Source organism: Pelophylax lessonae, assembly GCF_965119305.1.
Source record: "Pelophylax lessonae genome assembly, chromosome: 1".
In the NCBI taxonomy this organism is placed as follows: Eukaryota; Metazoa; Chordata; class Amphibia; order Anura; family Ranidae; genus Pelophylax; species Pelophylax lessonae.
This window is the reverse complement of record NC_138768.1, coordinates 835,659,025-835,678,459: the sequence shown is the minus strand read 5'-3', so window position 1 is coordinate 835,678,459 and position 19,435 is coordinate 835,659,025. Positions and strand designations below refer to the sequence as shown.

The 19,435-nt window shown below is 46.2% G+C and overlaps 1 protein-coding gene across 1 annotated transcript in view; it reads left to right on the top strand.

Moving 5' to 3' along the window:
- Window positions 1-18,214, top strand: part of SUCLG1 (succinate-CoA ligase GDP/ADP-forming subunit alpha) — a 99,197-nt gene extending 80,983 nt beyond the window's left edge. The window contains exons 8-9 of the mRNA XM_082273664.1: window positions 13,846-14,034; window positions 17,975-18,214. Of these exons, the coding sequence (XP_082129790.1) occupies window positions 13,846-14,034; window positions 17,975-18,001 (216 nt within the window). The 3' untranslated portion in view covers window positions 18,002-18,214. The remainder of the gene's footprint in view (window positions 1-13,845; window positions 14,035-17,974) is intronic.
- The last annotated feature ends 1,221 nt before the right edge of the window (window positions 18,215-19,435 follow it).

Sequence of the window (19,435 nt, the reverse complement as noted above, 5' to 3'; positions counted from 1 at the left end):
TTTTTCTTTTTTCAAACTTTTCGGTCTTTTTTTATTTGTGCACCAAAAATGAAAAAACCTGGCGGTGATCAAATACCACCAAAAGAAAGCTCTATTTGTGAGAAAAAAATGACACAAATTTGGTTTAGGTACAGTGTTGCATGACCGCGCAATTGTCATTCAAAATGCAACAGCGCTAAAAGCTTAAAATTGGTCTGGGAAGGAAGGGGGTTTAAGTGCCCAGTATTGAGGTGGTTAAACAGGAGAGTCACTGCAGCTGCTGTGCCCGCCCCTCCCCTCCTGCTCATTCACAGAAGCCTTGATATTATGTGAACACATTCACAAACTACCAAGGCTTCTGTGAATGGTTAGCGGAGGGGAGGAGTGGACATGGCTGCTCTGTGAGCTTCTGTTCTCGCAGATCCCGGAGTGTGTCTCCTGCAGAGCAATAAACCTATCAAATGTCAGAAATCCAGTGATCTCTTAACGTTCTGTTGTGAGCTGACGACACTCTACCCCTATGGTGTTGGAATCCCAAGCAGTGTTGTGAGCTTGCTCGGTTCCTGCCTGCTAGGGGTAGGTGTTCTGTAATGCAGAAGGAGAGAACTGGGCAGGGCCGATGACAATGCTTTGGATTTCAGAGCAGCCAAGGCAGTGTTGTCAGCTCACTGTAGGAAGTTAGGAGCTTACTGGATTTTCTGGCAGGATCAGTGGATTATTTTCTATAGCATTTAAACGATATTACACAGGGAAATTTGCATATGCTAAGAGATGGGATGCATGTTTTTTTTTTTATTTGGCCCAGACATTCTTTACCTGTTACTTCCTATTGTACGGCAGCATTTTCTGCTATCAAAGTCTACATTGTACTGAGGGATCTCAAGAACGTTGCAATAATTGGTCTGGGCTTTCTTTCGGTCTTCCCTTGAGAAGGAAGGGAAAGCTTCTTTCACAAACCCCTGTGTTTGCACATTTACTTCGGCTCCCCATTAGCTCTCTTTTTGATATCCATTTCCTGTATCCTAATTAACAACTTAAAGGTGTAAAATGGTCAGTTTTCCTTTTTTTTTTTTTTTTTTTTTTTTTTTTTTTTTTTTTTCTTTTTCTCCCTCTTGGGTTTTTACCAATTAGCGCTATAAAAAAAATTATGTATAAAAGCCCAAGTAATAGTTTTCATTCATTGTTTTTCTAGCTTAATTTGCTACTTTTTAGATTACTTTTTTTTTTTTTTTTTGCAATTGGTTGAATCAATAGGTTATTAGTATGAACTACATAAGGGGTGGAAGAAGTCTCCATTGACCATGTAAGATTAATGTAGCCTGACCTGTACAGGCTGACCACTCTGTTATCTGCTTTTACAAAAGCTAAGGTTCATAATCATGACAAAGCTGCAGTGACAGTTATAAAATATCCATATATTTATTATAGAGCGACAAATATTACCACAAAGTGGTTTTATTAATTTATTACAGGTACTCAGCGCCATCAATTTACACAGTGCTTTACATATACAGCAGGTAAAATAAGTATTGAACACCTCACCATTTTTCTACATAAATCTGTTTCTAAAGGTGCTATTGACTTGAAATTTTCACCACATGTCGGTAACATACAACCCATACAATCTATACATACAAAGAAACCAAAACAAATAAATTCAGGAATTATGTTGTGTGAAATAAAATGGATTGGCACAGGGAAAAAGTATTGAACACGCTAAGACCCCGTTCACACTGGGGCGACCTGGTCGCCTGACAGGTCGCCTGCCATAGAGTAGCTGTGGACCCGTTCTAATAGGAGCGACACAAGTCGCTCCGACTTAGAAAAAGGGTCCGGAGCTTCTTTGGGGCGACCTGGAGCGACCTGCATTGACTTTAATGATATGAAGTCCATGCTGGCCGCTCCAAGGTCACGGTGCAAGCTGCGCACCGCGACTTCACAGGTCGCCACCGCAAGTCGGGTCGCCCCAGTGTGAACGGGGTCTAACTGAAATTTATTTAATATTTTGTTCAAAGTCCTTTGTTGGTAATGACCACTTTGAGATGCCTCCTGTATGGATAAACTAGTCGCATGCATTGCTCAGGTGTGATTTTTGGTCCATTCTTCCACACAGTCTACAAATCTTGAAGGTTTTGTGGGCCTCAATGAACTTTGATTTTTAGTTCTGTCCTTTAGGATGGCACATCATTACGTACCATTGCCAGAAGTTTTGCTGTGTCTTAAGAACATGGAGGAGATCCCAGGAGATAGGCAGGTACACTAGGAGAGCTGGACAGGGCCGTAGAAAGGTCCTTAACCCATCAGCAGGACCGGTATCTGCTCCTTTGTGCAAGGAAGAACAGAATGAGCACTGCCAGAGCCCTACAAAATGACTTCCAGCAGGCCACTGGTGTGAATGCCACTGACCAAAGAATCAGAAACTGACTTCATGGGGGAGGCTTTAGGGCCCAAAGTCCTCTAGTGGGCCCTTTGCTCACTGCCCGGTACCACATGGCTCGATTGGCATTTGCTATTGAACACCAGAATTGGCAGGTCTACCACTGGCATGCTGTGCTTTTCACAGATAAGAGCAGGTTCACCCTGAGCACATGTGACAGACGTGAAAGGGTCTGGAGAACGTTATGCTGCCTGGAACATCGTTTAGCATGACCGGTTTGGTGGTGGGTCAGTGATGGTCTGGGGAGGCATATCCATGGAGGGATGTACAGATCTTTACAGGCTGGACAATGGCACCCTGACTGCCATTAGGTATCGGGATGAATTCCTTGGATCCGTTGTAAGACCCTACGCTGGTGCAGTGGGTCCTGGGTTCCTCCTGGTGCATGACAATGCCTGGCCTCATGTGCTAAGAGTATGCAGCCAGTTCCTGGAGGATGAAGGAATTGATACCATTGAATTGCCCTCACGCTCTCCTGACCTAAATCCAATAGAACACCTCTGGGACATTAGGTGTTGTCATCTAACACCACATGGTTGCATCTCAGTCTGTTCAGGAGCGCTCAGGGATGCCCTGGTCCAGATCTGGGAGGAAATACCCCAGGACACCATCTGTCATCTCATTAGGGCCATTCCCCAACGTCAGGCATGCATACAAGCACGTGGGGGCCATACAAACTACTGAGTACCATTTTGAGTTGCTGCAATGAAATTTTAAGCAACATGGACTAGCCTGCTGCCTCCATTTTTTTTTTTTTTTTCCCCCCCCATCCATTCCCTTCGTTCCTAACACATTACCCAGTCCATATCAGTATAGATATCCAATAGATTTTTTCGCCATTGAGATCTGATGTGTTTTCAAAGTGTTCCTTTAAGCAGTGTATATATTGTACATTGACATCAGTTCCTTCCCTCAAGAAGCTTCCAAACTAAGGTCACATTACACTCACCGATTGTTGGCCGTGAATTTTCGGCCAACGTCCGATCGGCCGATTGTCGGCTTGTTAGTATGATGATTCCGACAACTGACTGCGACTTTTCGGCCGAACAAAATCTGGTGTGCAGGCTATTTTTTGTTGGCCGTCACCACAACGGCCAATTTTTCGTCAGTCAGTACAGATTTCGGCAGACAAACATTAGATGAGCAAGACTGGGCATGCTCAGAGAAGAAAAAACGCACGGAAAGTAAACCAGCACATGACATCACTTCTGAAGTTGGTTGTTGTTGGCCGAGAAAATTTGTGTGCAGTCTAGAGCACATTTCAACCAACACAACACTGACAAAAGACGGCCGATCGGTCGGCCAACAATCGGTGCATGTGTACGAGGCTTTACATTCATTCATACATGCATATACTAGGGCCAATTTAGATAGGAGCCAATGAACCTACCAGCATGTCTTTGGAGTGTGGAGGCAAACCGGAGTACCCGGAGGAAACCCGCACAGGAAGAACATGCAAACTCCAGGCGGGTCATGCCGTGGTTCGTATTCAAACAGACAGCCCTGTTGCTGCTAGGCGGAAGTGCTAACCACTTAGCCACTGTGATTTTTGTATGTAACCTTAATAAAAAATATCTAAAAAGTCCAGTGTGTAAAAGTGAATTGCCCAAGTGCAAAGTTCCATCTGTAAAGGCAAAATGGCCCAGATCCTTTCAAATTTTCACCTCTGTGCCATCGGTTCTCAACAAGGGCTTCAATTTGGCAAACCTTCATATCTCTTTCAGGCTCACAGGGAGTCCTGACACCCCCCCCCCCCTCCCCCAACCAGGACTTTCTCAAAGAAAGCTGGGAGGAGCCCTGCTGGAACAAAGAAGTAATACACCTTATGAACATTTGCCCCTTGTAGGGTTATTTTATTTATTTTTTTCGTAGTTGGGCTTTAAACACCCCCTCCCCTCGTCTCCCTTCCCTCGTCTTCCTTCCCTCCCCTCCCCTCGTCTTCCTTCCCTCCCCTCCCCTCGTCTTCCTTCCCTCCCCTCCCTTCGTCTTCCTTCCCTCGTCTTCCTTCCCTCCCCTCCCCTCGTCTTTCTTCCCTTCCCTTCCCTCCCCTCGTCTTTCTTCTCTTCCCTTCCCTTCCCTCCCCTCCCCTCGTCTTTCTTCCCTCCCCTCCCCTACCCTCGTCTTTCTTCCCTCCCCTTCCCTCCCCTCGTCTTTCTTCCCTTCCCTCCCCTCCCCTCGTCTTTCTTCCCTTCCCTTCCCTCCCCTCGTCTTTCTTCCCTTCCCTTCCCTCCCCTCGTCTTTCTTCCCTTCCCTTCCCTCCCCTCGTCTTTCTTCCCTTCCCTTCCCTCCCCTCGTCTTTCTTCCCTTCCCTTCCCTCCCCTCGTCTTTCTAATCTTCCCTTCCCTTACCTTCCCTTCCCTCGTCTTTCTTCCCTTCCCTTCCCCCTCCTCGTCCCCTTGTCTCCCTCCCTCGTCTCCCTCCGCCTCGTCCCCCTCCTTCCTCTCCCTCCTCCTCAGAAATGTAGACATGCTGAATTTTACACCTTCACGCAGCAGTATGATGTGAACAGGGCACCTTGCGTTGAGCCTGCACTGATCAATGCACATGATGTAAACAAGCCCTGACTGCAACAGAGAAAAGCCAAGTCACAAGGCTAACTGTGCTGTGTAAATTGCAGGACTGGTTGGACAGTAAGGCAAATTCTTTGGCAAGTGAAATTTGTCCTTAACTGTTTAGTGGTTTGACTGGAGGTTGACTTTAGATTTCTTTGAAATGAAATCGAACATCCTCGTATACAGTATTCCACTTTTGGATTAGAGGTAGATGTTGTATTTCAGATAATTTTCTTCACCATAGGTGGGGGGGAGCAGGAGTTGCAAGCCATCGATTGCTCTATATAATAGGCTAAAAGTGTTTAGTGGCCCGGCATCCGCTGTTGTATTATAACTAATGAATAAATAATTGAAATGTTTCCTAATTTGTTGTTTTGTTCTTCGCCTGGCTAAACGGTCGTGCTCATGCTCATCGATTTATACCTGCTTTGTTATTTATCACAATAATTTATAAGTGAGTCGCTTTCATTTTTTTCTTTTTTTTTTTCTTTTCCAATTCTAGACAAATTTATTTTGTTAAATGCTGGAGTTACTGAAATTAGCCCTACGACTTCAGCAGGAAAAACCGATGGTGTATATTATTTATTTATTAAAAAAATGTGTGAAGTCAGGAACTCTGTAAAGTGACAAGTTCAGCTGCTTTTCACTTAAGCATGGTGGGGGGGGGGGGGGGGGTTCTTATGTTGGAGGTTTATGGGAAATAACAGACGTGGTGTTTGAATAGAAGACTTGTGATGGTCTGTTCAGCTAGCAAGCTGCGCTCTTTCCTTGCACACGGCCTTGTCATCTGCAGGGGTTTTTCATTGCCAGGTTCAGTGCTCGTTATGTGCAAGAAAACACTGCAGAGAGCCCTAGGCAAACATTGTGCTTCAATTGCGTCTCTTCATTCCACCTGCATGTCCAGTCTGTTGGCTACCTTTGTGAGAGATAGTGGTCCTTAGAGACCCTGATACTAGACCAGGGGTCTCCAACCTATCGGCAGGCTACATCCAGTCCCCAACAAGATTTTATCTGGCCCCCAACTAGGGTCAGTGGTGTATCTTCAGTGTGCTCTGATTGAGCTTTAAGGTCATCAGAGGCTGCTTATGGACTCTGCCTCTGATGTAGGGGGGGGGGGGGGGGGAGACACTGATGAGGACCCTGGTGTAAGGGGGGTGACTCTGTTGGGGACCTTGTTGTAAGGGGGGGGGGCGACGACACTGATGGAACCCTGGTTAAAGGGTGGGGGGGACACTGATGGGAAGCCCTGGTATAAGGGGACGATGACACTGGAACCCTATTGTAAAGGGGGGGGTGGAGGGGGAAACGCATGGGAACCTTGGTGTAAGGGGGGGGGCACATGGGAACCCTGTAAAGGGGGGGGCGAGACTGGAAACCCGTTGTAAAAGGGGGGGGCATATAGGAACCTTGGTGTAAGGGGGGGGGTATAGGGAGACAGATGGGGGGGGGGGCTAATAGGAAATGCTGGTGTAAGGGGGGAGGGACACCCGTGGGAACTCTGGTGTAATAAGGGAAAATGCATGGGAACTGGTTTTGCATCTGGGTTAATTTTTTTTAAATAACTCATGTTAAAATCAGCAGTTGTTTTTTAGAAAACTACTTGGAACCCCCCGAATAGTTGTAGATTTTCTGAAAGCAGAGGTCTTGTAGAATAAATGGTGGCAGTTACCAGTTACTTTTTTTTGTTTATTTATTTTTTTCATGCAATGTTTGTGCAGCTGTTTTGTCAAATGCATTTTTTAGGAAAAAAATACACCATGCATGTCAAATGGTGAAAAACGATGGTACCCAAAATTGTTCATAGGTAACCCCTCAAAAGCCAACAATTTTGCTGCCAGGTCTGTATGACCGTGACTGTCGGATGGAAGCAGTCTGGTGCCTCCACAGCCACTGTATTGCTTTCACACACCCCTGGAACAGTGCCCAGTGGAACAGTGTTTTTGCTTGTGGTATCCTTATGAGGATTAACTGAGTTACAGGTGGACAGTTCCATCTGTAGTGTAATTGCCGGTTTCCATGTCAAATTGAGCTACCTTCATTCCGGTTGAGAAGTCCTCGGCCTTTACAGGTCCAGCTAACGGGGGGGGGCTCTGGCCCGCCATATGTGGCTCTAGCTGGTTCGGCGATTAGGCCGGTAATTATTATTGCCCTGGTGTCACAAACTCTGGCCGAGTGGGCTAAGCTTTTACACCGGGACCTGGAGGAGAAGCAGCTCCCCTCTGCCTTGGTGAAGCTGGTGGATCAGTTGGTCCAAGGGCTACAGTTTGTCTGTGACACATCTTTGGATGCCGCTCCCCTGCTTTCTAGACGATCTGCGCATACTTTTCTCCAGGGCATGGGACACTTGATTCCTCCAGGGCGTGGCACACTTGATTCCTCCAGGGCGTGGGACACTTGATTCCTCCAGTGCGGTCTCCATTGCCGCTGTGGGGCCTTAATTTGGTGTGGTCCTTTCTCCTCCAGAAGCCTCACTTTGAAAATATTAGGGAGATTCCCCTGCTTATGTTGTCTCAGAAGGTGGCCTGTTTGGTGGCCATTACTTTGGCGCGCAGGGTGTCTGAACTGGCGGCGTTGTCTTGGGGTTCACAGGGATAAGGTGGTTCTGCGATCATGTTCGTCATTCCTTCTGAAGGTCGTCTCTGACTTTCATCTGAATGAAGTCATTGTGTTGCCCTCCCTGAGTCCCAAGTCTAAGCATCCTAAGGAAGTTGCCTTGCACTCCCTGGTTGTGGTACAGGCAATGAGGGTATATCTGGGAGCTATGGGGCAATAAGGGTATATCTGGGAGCTATGGGGCAATAAGGGTATATCTGGGAGCTACGAAGTCTTTTAGGAAATCACACTCACTATTTATCCTCACGGATGGACCTCACAAGGGGCTGGCTGCTTCTGCTGCAACCATTTCCAGATGGATCAGACACTGTGGTTCAGGCTTATTCTATTAAGGGTCAGGTCCCTCTTTTCCCTGTCAAGGCGCACTCTACTCGGGCGCTTAGTGCCTCCTGGGCCTTCCGTCATCAGGCGTCAGTGATGCAGGTTTGCAGGTGGCTACCTGGTAGTCTGTACACACGTTCACAAAGTTTTATAAAGTAGATGTGTTGGCATCTGCAGGTGCTTTTTTTTTTTTTTTTTTTTTTTTTGGCCGTGTGAGCTCCAAGTTACCTGATTGGCTATGTTTAGCCTTGGGGGAAGGTTTTTTTTTTTTTTTTTTTTTTTTTTTTCTGCTGTTCCCACGCCTCATGTTTAAAACTGCTTTGGGTAGTCCCTACAGTCAAGAAGATGAAGAGCTGTGTCAGTCAATGAACGAAAGAGAAAATGGGATTTTTGTCTTACTGTAAAATCCATTTCTCTGATGTTCATTGACGGGCACAGCACCCGCCCCTTTGTGGAGTTGGGTTATTTCCTTCTGATACTGCTTGTTACAAAACTGAATACCTATAGCTGGAAGTGGGAGTATACCCCCAGGGACTGCCACATAGTGCAAGGGGCCTTCTAGTGTTTCTAATTTGCTTGGGGAATCTGCCCAATTTGTTTGAATTTGATGCATTACTTAAAGAAATACTAAACCCACACTGTTTAATTAACATTGTCCCGTCTCTTTCTGTATGTGGGTGAGGGCAATGTATTTTAATTATTTTTGTCATCAAAGTACCTTTTTTCATAATGGATATTCAGCTGTCACATGGCCCAGCTCTTCCCAGCCTGTCTGCAGGGAAACGTAAGCAGATGGAGCTTCTAGTCCTCTGCTGCTGGTCACATGTTCAAAAAAAACCCCGCAATTTGGAATAAAGAGCAAAAATAAATATCAATAAACTGTTTAAGGCTTCTTTCACACGGTCCGCCTCCGCAGGCGGATCCGTGTTGCTCAGCGGGGATCGATCCGCGATCCCCGCTGAGCCGGGTGGATGACAGCTCCGTCTCCGCTTGCAGAGCGGAGAGGGAGGTGTCTCAGCACCCGCTGCCCTCTATGGGGGATCGGAGGAGAGCGGACCGCTTGTCCGCTCTCATCAGATCCGCTCCGCTCCGATTACTGAACGGATGGAAAAATAGGGTTTCCATCCGTCCAGATTTCAGCACAGGATCGGATGCGGATGGCAGCGGGTGTCAGCGGAGGTGACCTCCGCTGCCCCATAGAGCTGCATGGAGGATCCGATCAGATCCGCCTAAAAAACTGACAGGCGGATCTGATCGGACCGCCCGTGTGAAAGAGCCCTAAGTTGTCATACAAATATATATTTGAAATCAAATCTTCATTTTTTGGCAATGCCGGGGTGTGGGCGGATTTCTGCCACAGGCTGTGTCGTGCCCCTCCAGTCTGTGTCTTAGAATAATGAAGAGAGAACACCACTCAGACTAGTCAAAGTCCACAATTCAAGGTGGGTGCTGAACCTCGGCTCGCCACCAGGAGAAGCATGAAAGGAGAAAATGGTCGCACACCACCACTGAATTCTATGAAGAAAAGTTCCTTTATTCACATAAGCGGTACAAGGTACAGCAGGGTAGGACAGTAGACGCGTTTCACACGACTGCTACGTGCTTGTTCACTACAAAGTTTGTAATGGGAGGCCAACATTTAACCACTTGCCGACCGCTCACATTAATATTACTGCGGCAGGTCGGCTCCCCTGGGTCCAGCGACGTAGACCTACGTCACTGGACTCCTAGTGGTCTCGGCCGCGCACATGCGCATCCCCGGAGGCTTGCTAACGCTGTGTTTAGACACAGCAGGAGTTGGGCCGGAGGAGGAGAGGCGGCGATCGCCGCCTCTCTTCCCCGATTGCAGGGGAAAGTGTGAGAAGATCCGCCCGCTTGTGTAAACAAAGCAGGCGGACCTCCTATGTGACAGACAGGAGGAGATCACAGAATTCAGCATAGCTGAACCTGCGATCTGTGTGTCACAGAACCCCCTCCCCCCCTCCACACATCAGTAAGCATGAGGCATACAATTTAACCCCTTGATCACCAACGGTGTTAACCCCATTCCCTGCCAGTATCATTATTACAGTAACAGTGCATATTTATAGCACTGATTACTGTAGTAATGTCACTGGTCCCCCCAAAAGTCAGTTAGGGGTCCAATCTGTCCGCCGCAATGTCACAGTCCTGCAAAAAATCGCAGATCGTCGCCATTACTAGTAAAAAAAAAAATAAATAAATAAAAATGACATAAATCTTTCCCGTAGTTCAGGGATGGGGAACCTACGTCCTGGGGGCCGTATGCATCCCTCAAAGTCATTTGGTCAGGCCCCCCGTGCAGCTGAGTCTGTGTCTTTCAGCTGATCTGTCAGAACGGAGCCAATGCTTCCTGTATACTTCCGGCTCCGTTCTGACAGTCTGAGTGAGTCACAGGCGGAGTGATACCAAATGCACTCTGCCTGTGACCAATACAGGAAACATCACCTCTTCCTCCAGCGTGGTGCCGCTGCTAGCCAGCATTTCCCGCCAGCAGCACACACAGCAGTACCAGCCAGAGCCAGCAGTACTCACAGCAGTACCAGCCCGAACCAGCAGTACTCAGAGCAGTATAAGCCAGAGCCAGCAGTACCAGCCAGAACCAGCAGTACCCACAGCACCCAAGGCAGTACCTACAGCACAGTACCAGCCTGAATCTGCAATACCCACAGCAGTACCAGCCTGAGCCAGCCAGCAGTACCCACAGCACAGTATAAGCCAGCAGTACCAGCCTGAGCCAGCAGTGCCCACCAGCAGTACCAGCCAGCTATACCCACCAGCATTACCCGCCAGCAGTTCTTTTCAAAACTTACCACCACAAAGTCGACTGCGCTCCAGACTGACCGTTGCAAACCTGGAAAACCAGTTGCGAGTAGCAACATCAATACCAGATAACATCACACACCTCACCAAAGAGCAGCAGTTGCAGCCATCACATTAGGGGTGAGTTAATAAAATTTTTGACCAAATATAACAGGCACATTTTTAAGTTGATAATTTTGTACGGCCCCCGAATGATTTTATAAATACCCAAATGGCCCTTGGCAGAAAAAAGGTTCCCCGCCCCTGCCGTAGTTAGTAAACCCGATAACTTTTGTGCAAACCAATCAAAATACGCTTATTGCGATTTTTTTTTCTCCAAAAATATGTAGCAGAAAACAAATTGGCCTAAAATGTTAAAAAATTTTTGATTTTTAATTTTTTTTTGGGGGGGGGGGGATGTTGTATATCAGAGTGTGAAAATATATGTATATATATTTTTTTCAAAATTGTCGCTCTTTTTTTTAAAAATTAAAAATCGCACAGGTGATCAAATACCCCCAAAAGAAAGCTCTATTTGTGGGAAAAAAAGGACGTGAATTTCGTTTAGGTACAGTGTCGCACGACTGGGCAATTGTTCGTTAAAGTAACGCAGTGCCAAATCGCAAAATATGGCCTGGCCAGGAAGGGGGTAAAATCTTCCGGTCTTAAAGTGGTTAAATGCTCACCCAAGGTGAAACACTCCTGTTCAATTAGCCACCTAATTACTCCAAATCTGACACAAATCTGCTTGCATAAAAACACAAATAGAAATAGACTTGACAGGAATTCAAATCCAAAACCTATATAATTTGTGAATAAAAATTGAAAATTGAAAAAGACAAACGAAAAAAGAGGATATATGAAAAAACATATATCAAATATGTGCATCTAAACACACACATGTATACAAAATAATAAAAAAAAAGTCTTATTACAAAAAATGTATTTGTAAATGTGCACATATCCCTCAACATAGATGTAAAATCACCTCGTTGGATTATAACAAAAGTTGAAGGAAGAAGCAATACACAAAAATGTCCATCCAGTCCTGACATTACACTACTCCGTCACCTGTCCATCCAGTCCTGACAGGACTGGATTTAAGGACTGTCAGGACTGGATGGACAGGTGACGGAGCAGTGTAATGTCAGGACTGGATGGACATTTTTGTGTATTGCTTCTTTCTTCAACCTTTTCTATAATCCAATGAGGTGATTTTACATCTATGCTGAGAGATATGTGCACATATACACATACATTTTTTTTATTTTTTATAAATGTGTGTTTAGATGCACATATATTTGATATGTTTTTTTTTCATAAACATATGTCCTTTCTTTTTTTTTTTTTTTTTTGTCTTTTTTCTCCTTTTTTTCAATTTTATTTTTATTCACAATTATATGTTTTGATTTTAATTCCTGTCAAAGTCCATTTCTATTTTGTGTTTTTATGCAAGCAGATTTGTGTCAGGCTTGGAGTAATTGGGTGGCTACCTGAACAGGGGTGTTTCACCTTGGGTGAGCATTTTAAATGTTGGCCTCCCATTACACACTTTGTAGTGAACAATCACGTAGCAGTCGTGAGAAACGCGTCTACTGTCCTACCCTGCTGTACCTTGTACCACTTATGTGAATAAAGGAACTTTTCTTCATATGATTCTGTGGTGGTGATGCAACCATTTTCTTCTTTCGTGTCTTTGAATAGGAGGGAGGTGAAGTCTCCATTAATCTGCATGTAAAATCCTGCCACCATTGTGTTTAGTTAGTTAGTGGGCATGGAGGAGGGAGGGAGTGGGCAGTCATTTAGCATTGTTTAAACGACCACATGCATGACTCTAGTCACATGGGCTGCTCCGGTGTGATAGAGAGGAAATGTTCAGCAAAAAGACTCACTGAAAACTGAGCATGTGCAGAGTTGCCACCACAGCTGCAAAATCCCCAGCTGAATTGGGGACATGGACAGAAGGGGGAGATGGGAGAGCAGCAGGATCAACCAGGTTTTTGCAGAAGACAAAAAATGAATCTCATAGTGACAGAGTACAAACGGCATGGAATACGCCATTTATTAATGCTTTATTATGATGTGGGTTTTGTAATACTTTAATCTTTAAAGCCCAACTTGGGGGGGGGGGGGGAAATTGATCACTTGCAGTGGGGGCTGTCCCTGCTCTAGTCTTGATATCAGATCTAGCTGCGGGGAATTCTCCAGATAAGTATATCACCTCTTATGGCACTTTTCCACTGCAAGTACCGGCACGGCTCCACTCGGCCCTGCTTGGCTCGGTTTGGTTTTCCACTGCATGGTACTGCATGGTACGGTGTTGGAGCGGTTCGGTACGGTTTGCTTTTCCACTAAAGTAGTAAGTGGGTGGGATAACAACAATTCTCTGACCAATCAGTATCTAGTACTGACAAACAGTCAAGGCTGCATGCAAAGGATTGTGGGATATGGTATCGGTACGGCCCTCTTGGAACCACAACCGAGGTGGTACTGTTTAAGCGAGCCGTACCGTTCAGTTCCATGTAGTGGAAAAGCTCCATTGTAGCGAACCGTTCCAACACGGTTCCATGCAGTGGAAAAGCGCAAAAGCGAGCCAGACCGTTCGGTTCCATGCAGTGGAAGAGCGCCATTATTGTTCCCCCCCTAGACCAGGCATGTCCAACATGCCGCCCGGGGGCCGCAGGCAATGCGGCCCACTGCCCCCTGACAATCTTTTTTTGCTGGGGAGGAAGGAAGTCGAATCGGGGGCACAGCCACAGAGGCAGCCTCAGAGGGGATCATCCACTAGTTGTGTTAAATTAGTGCTGGGGGGGGGGGGGGGCAGCACAGGAAGGGCATGGCGGCGTTTTATTACTTGTATACCTTAACTAATTGTCTATATTTTATATGCGGCCCGAGAATTTCTCTACACTCATGTGGCCCAGAGAAGCCAAAAGGTTGGACACCCATGCCCTAGACAGTACACGAGGGAATAACCCCTGCAGCATGGGCACACCCCCACTGCAAGGAATCCTTTTTTTTTTTTTTTTTGGCCTGGAGTTGGGCTTTAGTGATCACATGTACAAGTAAATCTGAAACATAGAAAGTTAAATTCTATTTTTATTTATTTTTTTTTATCAATAGGGTTCGAATGCCAAGCCGGTGGTGTCTTTCATTGCCGGTCTCACAGCCCCACCAGGTAGGAGGATGGGACACGCGGGGGCCATTATCGCAGGTGGCAAAGGTGGCGCCAAGGAGAAAATCGCGGCTTTGCAGAGAGCCGGAGTGGTTGTCAGTATGTCTCCTGCCCAGCTTGGTAGCACCATGCACAAGGTAAGATGTGAACACAGATGTGAAAACTTTGCTAAAATTAGGCCAACGACCGTAGAGCAGCAATGCTAAGCAGCTGTTGAGTGGCTTTGATTGTTAAATGGCGGGCCGTTTCCTGCACCTCAGCTGCTATTCATTGTCGCAAACAATCGAGGCTGGTGCACGGGAAACATTTTCTGCTGTGACTTCCCCTTTACCCAGAGACTCTTTAGAAGCCATAAGAACACTCAGGAGTACTGCACAGCCCCTCTTTAAGCCCTTATCAAAAAGCGATGTACAATGTGAGCCAAGCGTAATTGTGAGGAATTAAAATTGCATTTGGCACAGTGGCAAGCAAATGGCAAAAAATATCTGTAATACACCCCAGCTGTCAGGAAATGGCGTACAGTCACGCCGCTTCGCAGACCTTCATTCAGAAAAGCTGGAGGTATGTCAGAGCTGAAAGCCGCTTCACGGTTATTTTAACCACTTGAGTACCAGCCTGTCAATACCATTATTCTATTTATAGTGCTGTGATAGTTTTACTGACAATTACTCTGTCCTGCAACACTATACCCAAATTTATTTTATCATTCTTTTTAGATGAAGCTTTCTTTGTGGTATTTAAAACTGTTTACATACATTATATTTGTGGACATGATGATTGGTTATCACAGCGATCACAAGTTCAGCTCTGTACACTGTTTGTGAACAGAGCTATCCCTTGATGGCTCTATTCACAGCCATTAATGAAAGCACTGGCTGCCCAAGGGTGATTTCTGAAGTGATATTTATAAACGGCACAGAAATAGACATCCAACACCCCCCACCATTTTTTTTTTTGCCAAATTACGTTGATAGGGAGGAGGTTAATGTACTACTTAAATGACTATAGGCAGGGCTTTTTTTTTTTTCTCCTATTAAAAGTGCAGGGATTCAACCTCTCCCCACTCTACAGGGGGGGGGGAGGGGGTGCTGGGCACAGCTGACCCTCTGCATCAAATTCTGAACAGTGGGGCATTGTTACATACATTGTGTTTAGGAGTCCGTTATGTACAGAGTGCAGAGTTGAAGTGCAGGATTGAAAAGAGTGCTGTGTAACCTCATTAGATGTGGTGGCTGCATTAGTTTTCTTTTTCAGGCTTTTTTTCCCTGTCTGTTCTCCCGGTGATCTGGCCAGTAACACAACTCCTGTATTAGAGCACCCGCACTCTGGATGAAGGATCACAGCAGACCGCAGCATTGTCAGTCTGGGGGGAGGGGAGTGTTAGATGTATTAGTACATTTAGATGCACTAAGAGTTTGAAGCCAAGCTCCAGCTCAGGCTTTAAGGGAGAAGTACAGCCAAAACTCATTTGGCTTTACTTCTGTGGATCACAGGAGTGCAGTTCGTTCTGCATTGCTGTGACCCGTTTTCAGCAGACAGCGGGCTGAAGCCCACTGTCGGCTGGCATCACGGAGCCGGTCCAGGCTGGGTCACATTTATGACAATATGGTTTGGCTCTGCCCCCGACCCTGGACTGGCACCTGGCTCGAGCCGCTGAGAGGGGGCGGAACAGAGAGTTGGTGACTGATGCTCGCGGAACTCTTGAGAGCCGAGCGATCAGCTGTCTTTGATCGTTCGGTCTTCAGTGTTAGAGCCGGCGGGGGGACAGATGCAGCATCGGACCAATGCTGCATCCACCAAGTTAAGTATGATTCTTGGAAAAAAAAAAAATAATTTTTCTTTTTCGTTCATTGACAAATGCAGCTTCTGATCTCCATAACTGTTGGGTTATACTGCCCCCTACAGGAGAAGGACACTAGGCAGAAAGTCTGGCTACACCCATAGGCAGTCCGATATACTACCTCACCCTCTCTCTCTCTGCTATAGGCACTCTGATCTAATTCTTTTTTTGCCTAGTCAAGAGTAAGGACCTAGATCTCTGGTCCTGGCAAATTAAAAAAAAAAAATCTAAACAAAAACACAAAATTTACCCCAATTTTGTGTATATTGTGAAAGATGATGTTATGCTGAGTAAATAGATACCTAACATGTAACGCTTTAAAATTTCGCACACTCGTGGAATGGCACCAAACTTCAGTACTTAAAAATCTTCATAGGCAATGCTTTAAATTTTTTTACAGGTTACCAGTTTAGAGTTACAGAGGAGGTCTTGGGTTAGAATTGTTGCTCTTGCTCTAACGTTCGTGGTGATACCTCACATTTATGGATATGCTCCATGGTTCAGTTCTGATACTCATGTGCCCCATTGTAGGTGCTTTTGGCTGTAAAAACAAGTCAGCATGGGCACCTTGACCTGTCTGTGGCTGCGCAGCCCCATACACAACACACTGAGATGCCCATTTTTATCTGCTTTCAACGCATCAACTTCAGGGACTACATGTTTACTTGCAGACTAATATATCCCACCAAAATTTCAGTTGCCATTGTAAGTAGATAAACCATGTTATTCGGTCGGCTGATCGGTGTGTGCGCTTGTTAATTGTGATGGGGGTCATTAGATTGCAAGCAGGTAAAGTTCATGTGTATAGCCTTATATGATCTGTAAAATGTAACATGATGGTGCTATCCCACTGACACCAATGAAGGGGCATAATCCCCCCCCCCACCTGACACCCAATGAGGGGGGCATAATTCCCCCCCACTGACACCCAATGAGGGGGGCATAATTCCCCCCCACTGATACCAATGAGGGGGGCATAATTCCCCCCCACTGACACCAATGAGGGGGCATAATTCCCCCCCCCCACTGACACCACAATGAGGGGGCATAATTCCCCCCCCCCCACTGACACCAATGAGGGGGCATAATTCACCCCCACTGACACCAATGAAGGGGCATAATCCCCCCCCCCGACACCAATGAAGGGGCATAGTCCCCCCCCCGACACCAATGAAGGGGCATAATCCCCCCCCCCGACACCAATGAGGGGGCATAATCCCCCCGACACCAATAAGGGGGCATAAGCCCCCCCCCCCCCCCCCAGTGACACCAATGAGGGGACATAATTCCCCCCCCCACTGACACCAATGAGAGGGCATATTTCCTCCTAATGATACGAAATGATGGGGCACAATGAATGTCTCCCAGTGATGGTGCACAGTTCCTGCCAGTGACCCCAACAATGGTACTCCGTGATGCCAGCGATGAGGCACAATTGCTGATGCCAATGATGTCGTATTTATTTATTTTTCCCCCGGACGTTGGGACCTTTTCTACTCCAATTGGCCTCAGTCTGGCCCCCCCTTAAGTCTAAAGGGCAGTAAACTGGCCGTTTCTTTAGAAATTTTGGAGACCCCTGAGCTTGCGGGTGCTCAACTTTTTGTCTTCCTCCTACGGTGAGTGCAACGTACTCCATAAATAAGCAAAGTGTGAGTGATGTGGCTAAGATATCAACAAAAGCCCTATGTTTTTCATATACCCGACACGTGGACCACTTATTTTGAAGGAGGGGGCATTATTTTTCAAAGGGGGCAGTGTGATATTTGGCTTAGTACAGCTTTCTTTACATTATATCTTTTTAAAGAGAGGAATTCTTGCATCACATTGCAGCAGTGCTGCATGATAAAATCGGAGTGCAATTCCATTTCCGTGCACTTGGTGACAGCAGAGCACTGTTGTTACAAAAGTCCGCCTATGACAGGCAGATTGAGGGCCAATTTGTATGGTTTTGTATAGTACGCTGTGGATGTCTCATGCGCTAATTTAAGCAAGGTGTGATTTACTGAGGTTATGGGCACCAAATCTGCAACTCCATGCAAATAGCCAAGCACTTGTTCAGAGTAGTGCACACGTCCTTCACCTCTCGATATATTATACGTGTCCCAGAAAAGCTTTTGATGCATTTGTTTCATCCCTCTCCCCACGCTGCATAAAGAATTACCAGGTGTTAATGTGAAGGTTCTGTTTCGCCAAAGTCTGTTTCATGTCAGTTACATATATTATTTATCTCCCCTTAGGAATTCGAAAAGAGGAAAATGCTGTAAGCATTTGGAAAGAAGAGCGCTAATAGTGGCAAAGAGCACGTCCACCTTTTGTTTCGTCCAGATATCGTCTTTCAACACCACCGTCTTGCACAACCATGTAAAGCCATAACTGTTATTTTCTGTCTCCCAGACCTGGAGGTTAAGATGGATGTGAATGTTAGACTTATATGAGCCTTCTAAGATAAATAAAATTTCCATTTATTTTGGATCCTATATTGAGTGTTCTTATTACAGTTGTGACCATTGCATTATGATTTGCTGTGCTCTGAAGAAGACTGAAAGGGAGACACTGACAATATTTTCTAGTTTACTGCGGTAGAAGTGACTAGTCAAAAATCATACAGACCAAAAGTATAACAGCGGCTCAGATTAGGGACTTCTAAGCTCATAATGGTCACAAATGGCTTTACAATTCTCATTCAAACCATTAATGTTAGATTAAAGTGGTAGTAACCCTAACAAAGAAAAAAAAAGATTCTGTTCACTTATAACAGGGTAAACCTGGTGTCTGACCTGTCACTCTGTAAGCTGAAAAAAAAACCTGGTTAATCCTGCCTGTTCCGGTGTCCCCCAATGTCCGATGTCCCCCTTGGTGTGGTGGCCACAGTAATAATGACTGCTGAGCCCTGATTACCGTGGTCAGTTTACGTGCCCTTGTCATCCGCTGCTGTCAGCGCGTGGTCGCGCCATTCCCGCCCCCCTCCTGCCGCTATTAGTGGTAAAATAAACTTTATAAAATGTCACTGCCAGCCCCATCTCTTTTATTATCTTCAGGCCTGTCACGTGACTCCTGGCCGCTGATTCCAGCAACACTGATTGGAGAACTGTGACTACACTGTTAGGGCTCATTCACACATGGGGTGGTTTGGTAGAACCTCACGGTTGAGTTGGTTTTGTCACCTCCCAACCACTACCCCCTATAGCCGCAGAGGGGAGCCACTGAGGGTGTACACATACCGTGGCTGCAATGTTTGCTTTGTGGCTGTGCCAGGAATTATACCCTCTGTACGCCTGCTGATTTCAAATGAATAGGGTTGCTTGTGTGGGATCCAGGGGGTAAAGGAGGTGATCACAATGCCTCACTGGCTGTCAAATGCACTCTAAAGAGCCATACATACATGGATGGCTCTTCAGAGAGCATCACACGTGAACAAGTCCATATGGTGACACCAAGACTGCTGTGGCTGTAATCAGGGATCTGTGACTGCTGTAATCAGGGATGCTGTGACTGCTGTAATCAGGGATGCTTTGACTGCTGTGGCTGTAATCGGGGATGCTGTGACTGCTGTAATCGGGGATGCTGTGACTGCTGTAATCGGGGATGCTGTGACTGCTGTAATCGGGGATGCTGTGACTGCTGTAATCGGGGATGCTGTGACTGCTGTAATCGGGGATGCTGTGACTGCTGTAATCGGGGATGCTGTGACTGCTGTA